Source organism: Haliotis rufescens, unplaced genomic scaffold (assembly GCF_023055435.1).
Source record: "Haliotis rufescens isolate VD_foot unplaced genomic scaffold, xgHalRufe1.0.p SCAF_23, whole genome shotgun sequence".
NCBI classification, from domain to species: domain Eukaryota; kingdom Metazoa; phylum Mollusca; class Gastropoda; order Lepetellida; family Haliotidae; genus Haliotis; species Haliotis rufescens.
Window position 1 is genome coordinate 12471851 of NW_025963924.1, and position 5108 is coordinate 12476958.

The following is a 5108-nucleotide window of genomic DNA, read 5'->3' on the forward strand; positions in this document are numbered from 1 at the left end:
CGTCACACCTAAATGAAAGCCTTGGCTCTAGCTGTTGCACGCAATTTGACTGCGCTCATAGACTGCGTGTAATAATTATCTTGACAATTGTATTCATTATTTGATTTCGAGTCAAGATGGCAACAGAAGGTACTATTGTTCAAGATGCCGGCGAAACTTGTACCGCTGAAAGTGGGGGGAATGGGCCACACCTTGAGATTGAGTTAACTACACTAAACGGCACAACATCAGCGACTGACGTACCCACACAGGTAGCGAGTACTCACGGGGAGGAAGAGCAGGAGACATCCTTGGAGACACCACTTGGGAGTCGTGAGGCACAAGAAGAGCCATCATGCTCGGACGCCGCTGCAGACTCGGCACAGCTGGTAGGAGAAGAGGGCATTTTGACAATTCAGGGTCCATCGTAATCGTTTTAACGAGGACAGATCAACATCGCTCTCGTGTTCCATTTGTCCGATTCTGGATCAAGATTTTCGAAACGATATTAGCCCAAAAAGTTATCGTTAGGAAATCGTAGACTGCTGCAGCCCATTCTCAAAACTATCGTAGCCTTAAAATATCGTAAAAATGTCGTAATTCTAAGATAGCTCCATACCTGTCGTAGGTTTATTTTATCGGCTTAATCCAAACTGGCGGAATAATTTGTCACAGATATTTTCCAAACAAATAATCTGCTTCACGTTAAAAAAATGCCATTTCATTTTGTTAAACTGTGTGATTCAAATTTACCCTTCGAAAACACGAAGAACGCATAAACAGATCTCACTTCAGAAATATTGTTAATCCCGATAGCGATCCATATCACTATGGAGTCGATAGCTTAAAATCTACACATATATATATATGTCGAAGTGCAAAACCATTAGCGTTTCCCAACAGTTTTAACTTCTAAAATCGATTTAGACAATTGAATTTTAATTATACAGTGTACTAGTATATATTTATTGATTTAAAAAGGAAATGCACATGATAAAATATGTGTATTGTTTATTTCTATAAAGTGTATGTTTAATTTTTTCTTGCAAAAGTAATTGTATTTTGTTTCGTTTTAACAAGAAACACACCAAGATGATCTAAATTATTGAAAGATAGATATTTGATACTAAGTGGTGATTAAATAGTGTCTGTTGAACAACTGAATTCTCTACAATCAGGTAACTGCTTTTACCGGCATTAGTTTTATTCCAATAAAGATGGATATTCCCTGTGCACAGTGAAATACCATGTTTCTCTCCTCGATTGTCGGGGGAAAGGAGATATTTTCACGATTTGCGAAACATTTTCGAGATAATAACAAACGACAAGATTACTCCATAATGACCATCTGTCATTATTGTGCCGTGTCAGTGTAGAACTAACGTAAATAGGAAGTCAACTGTTTGTTTTCAGGCTAGACGATAAAGGGGAGATATTTGTCGGGGAGGTAACTCTTGTAGTTCCGTCATAGATTCGGATTTTTAATCTCATAAAACACGAGGGTAAGTGTTTTATCTAACTTATAAACAGAAAAGGAAACTTTTATCAACATTTTTATGTTTCAGACAACTTTCCATGAACCTTAGGAAACGGGAGTAAAATATCTGTTGTTGGCGTACAGTACTTGAAAAAAAGACTTTCTCAACAGCATTATGATTTCTCAGCGCCCCTGTAGCATAGTGGTACACTAAATGGGCTACAGATATTCGATCCCCAGGAATAAAGAGAAAACATTTGTCATTTGATTTTACATTTCATTACATTGTGTTCAAATGCAAAATAAATTTCTAGCGAGAAACATTCATATGTTACAATATGAACGGAAGTTCCATTAATATAATCCCGGGGATATTATAACATCTTATATAACAAATATCCATGGGATGTTATATAAAACCCCGGGGATTATTATTTAATCAAATGCTTAATTTGCTGCTTTTTTCATTGTTCATCTGTTTCAAAATCACCTACATCCGTGCAGGTATTATGTTTTAGTGAACAGTGAGAACATTTCAACATTTTGTCTTTTGGGGTGGACTGGGTGGGACCTTTACCGCCCCAGTAGCAAAAATGAAAAAATAAACAAATGGCCCTAAAAGGCTTCCGTACAAACCTCATTCAATTTTTTAAAAGGGCACCCACCAGCAAAGTAAGTTATTTTCGGATTCATTTAAATTTTGCCAAGATCCCTTAATTTGCATAATTATTGATGCAGCTTTCACTGACACTCACTCACTCAGACATACATATCATATCACAAGTTGTAGCTTGAATCTCCTTATGAATCTTAGTGTGGTGTCCATTTGTGGTATCCCCCGCTGTCATAAGACCTACATCACTTGGCTTTGCTTCCACATTAAGCTGACACGCCGTGATATAACTGGAATACACACTCACTCACTCACGCACTCGCTGTTTACAGAGCGACACTACCTCCAATGGACCGTTGTTGAGGGTGACGGGACCAGACAGCGTCGACATCAGCCCCGCTAGTTCCAACGAATCCATTGTCTGCAGAATATGCCAACTCTCTCAAAAGGAAACAGGTAAATATAAGGGGCAGTAAAGAATTCTTTGATTTCCCCTCGAGATTATATTGAATTATAAAAAAATCCTCCCACCCCCCACAATAAATGACCGGTCCCTAATTGTTGGAAACTGTTCCTGGTCCTAAAATGACATCAAGCGGCAGAATATATAAGAAAATCTTAAATTAACACCCTTAAACTTCCTTAACTTCTTTTGAGTAGTATATGACATGTGATTCAGGAGAACCCATGACGGCAACATCATGTGACTGTCGAGGTGGGCTGGAGTCTGTGCACAGGTCCTGCCTCATACAGTGGGTCACCTACAAGCGCAACAACAAGTGCGAGCTATGCGGAGTTGTCTTCCCTAGTGTGTCCCCTCCGCCAAGGACAACGTCCATGGAAAGACAACAGAGGGTAAGATGGCTAATCGACGCTTATGACATCAATCACTGAATTGTCTGATCCAGACTCGATTATTTACCGTTCGCCGTCATATAGAATATTGCTGAGTGCGGCGTTAAACAACAAATAAACAAACTGTACTGATCAGTTCCATGTAAATTTAGAAATGTACCTGTTATACGATTTCTCTGCCAAACTAAAACTTAAGTCTCAGCATATCCACCAATTCATTTTCAAATTAATATTGGGGGCACAGGTGGCCCAGTCGTCTAAGGCACCGCGATTAGCACGCCAAAAACCTATGACTGTGGGTTCGAATCCCGGTTCGCCCCGATTATGTTTATAGGTTTCTCAGCACCATACCCGTGCTCGTGGGTTTCACCGAAGTGAACGTCTGAGACCTCCTCCCACATTAAGCTGACACGTCGTGATACAACTGGAATAATTTTAAAAGCGACGTTAAACCCAATTCACCATCTTCCCGAGGCAAAGGAGTTAACTGACTTTAAAAGTCCAGTTACAACCCTTGCCGAACTAGGCTGGAATTACTGGGCTCGATCGTTGCGCCACCAGTGGCTATTACCAATTATGTCCCTTCTAAGCCTCTCCTATGGACCAATCAGATTCCACCTCTCGTATCACTTGCGTTTGCTTCACACACAATGGTGGCGCTCAGTCAGGACGATCAGATCGATAATCAAGATCTATATTGTGATAAAAAGGGTCTTACATCGCGAAATGCATCAAATCACGTGGGCACCTTGATTAAAAACATGAAAAGATTTGGAAAATATCTGCTGACAACGAGTTGGCGGTGCACATGCTTTGCAAATCCTGCAATCGATCGAAATCTGCACGACAGTTTACGAACCGGATTTTGATTTCGGTGCGCGATTTTGATTGGACTATGCATAGCTTCGTTAGTCCAGACAAAATGTAACTCCATAATACCAGCCTAGTTCGGCAAGGGTGGAAACTGGACTTTAATAGTCAGTTAACTCCCTTGCCTCGGGAAGATGCCAATTCACTCACTCAAATTATATTTGTTGCAGCGGATAGAAGCAGTATATCAGCAATATTCCCAACTCCGGCCAATGACTCGTCGCAAAAGGGCGTTCCTAGGTTCCCTCTCTCTCTTCCTCGTCATTACGACGTCGGCGACGGGCATCCTCACCGTCAGCACAGAGCGAGAGTTCCACCGCATTGACCTTGACCCTTGGAGCACCGGTCAAGCCCGGATGGACTCCTACATAACGTTTTCCATTTGCTTGTCCTTCCTTCTGTTCTGCGCGACCTTGACCGTTGGGGTGCTGTTGGTCTGGCTGGCACTTGAAGGCAGCTACTTCCGGCGAAGACAACGGTTCTACGCCTTTGCCAATCGCCTCGCTCAGCAAGAGAGCGCACTCGGAATGTATACTCAGTATGTTTAGAATGTTAAGTGTGTTCAACTGGAAAGAAGTACTTTACGATGGTGATATATTTTGATCAAGTACACATGTAATTCTTTTGTAAATAACTTGATATGCTTTTTTTTTTTTTTCAATAATCAGATGGTTGTACATTGTAGTGGTTAACTGTAGAGGTTCCGTGTAGTTTCCATGTTACTAAATTCTGTCGGAAAAGAGATAACGAGAGGGCATATTGGTAGTTTTGTAACTCTCGATCCTTGTATTAAAAGTTCAACTTCGAATTCAGGCCAGGTGTGCAATAACTTGGCTGTTAATATGTTTCAGAAACTTCATTCAATTGTTGTTAGACCTCAAAATTGGTATGAAAGGATATTTTCAAACTTCTTACACGGCGCAGGTAATCATAATGAAAATTTCTAAGTTGTCATCTACTGCTCTCTTCACTGAGATAGACTGTAATAAACGCGCTGTTACACATGTCATTTGTTCGTTATTGCTTGTGTTCGGGACTGTAGTTTACCCTCCTTTATAAGATAGCTACGCGATAAATCGCAAAGAATAATAAAGAACAAAGCGTGGTTTATTTCACGATATAACATTGTTATATCCTGACGTCATTTCTGGAGGTTCGAACATGCGCTCGCAACGTGATGACGTCGTAAATAGGTCGACGTTATTTTTGAGAGGGAAGTGTCTAGTGAGTTGTACCCCATAGATGTAGCTGGACAGCACAGATGAACGCAATGGCTGAACGATCGTACTCAGAAGCTGGAGAGAAATGACAATG

At 40.7% G+C, this 5108-nt stretch overlaps 1 protein-coding gene across 1 annotated transcript; it reads left to right on the forward strand.

The window, feature by feature from the left end:
• Window positions 1-4803, forward strand: LOC124133138 (E3 ubiquitin-protein ligase MARCHF1-like). The gene is made up of 4 exons (XM_046497395.2): window positions 1-368; window positions 2402-2525; window positions 2749-2924; window positions 3965-4803. Exons 1-4 carry the CDS (start codon window positions 117-119, stop codon window positions 4340-4342), a joined length of 930 nt encoding a protein of 309 aa, XP_046353351.1. The 5' UTR covers window positions 1-116; the 3' UTR covers window positions 4343-4803.
• Window positions 4804-5108: the final 305 nt, after the last annotated feature.

What these genes read in the sequence shown, in the direction of transcription:
- LOC124133138 (XM_046497395.2), top strand. Translation starts at nt 117, where the DNA reads ATGGCAACAGAAGGTACTATTGTTCAAGATGCCGGCGAAACTTGTACC. An exon ending in CTGCAGACTCGGCACAGCTG is followed by an intron (nt 369 to 2,401) that starts GTAGGAGAAGAG and finishes CGCTGTTTACAG; the next exon opens with AGCGACACTACCTCCAATGG. An exon ending in CCATGGAAAGACAACAGAGG is followed by an intron (nt 2,925 to 3,964) that starts GTAAGATGGCTA and finishes TATTTGTTGCAG; the next exon opens with CGGATAGAAGCAGTATATCA.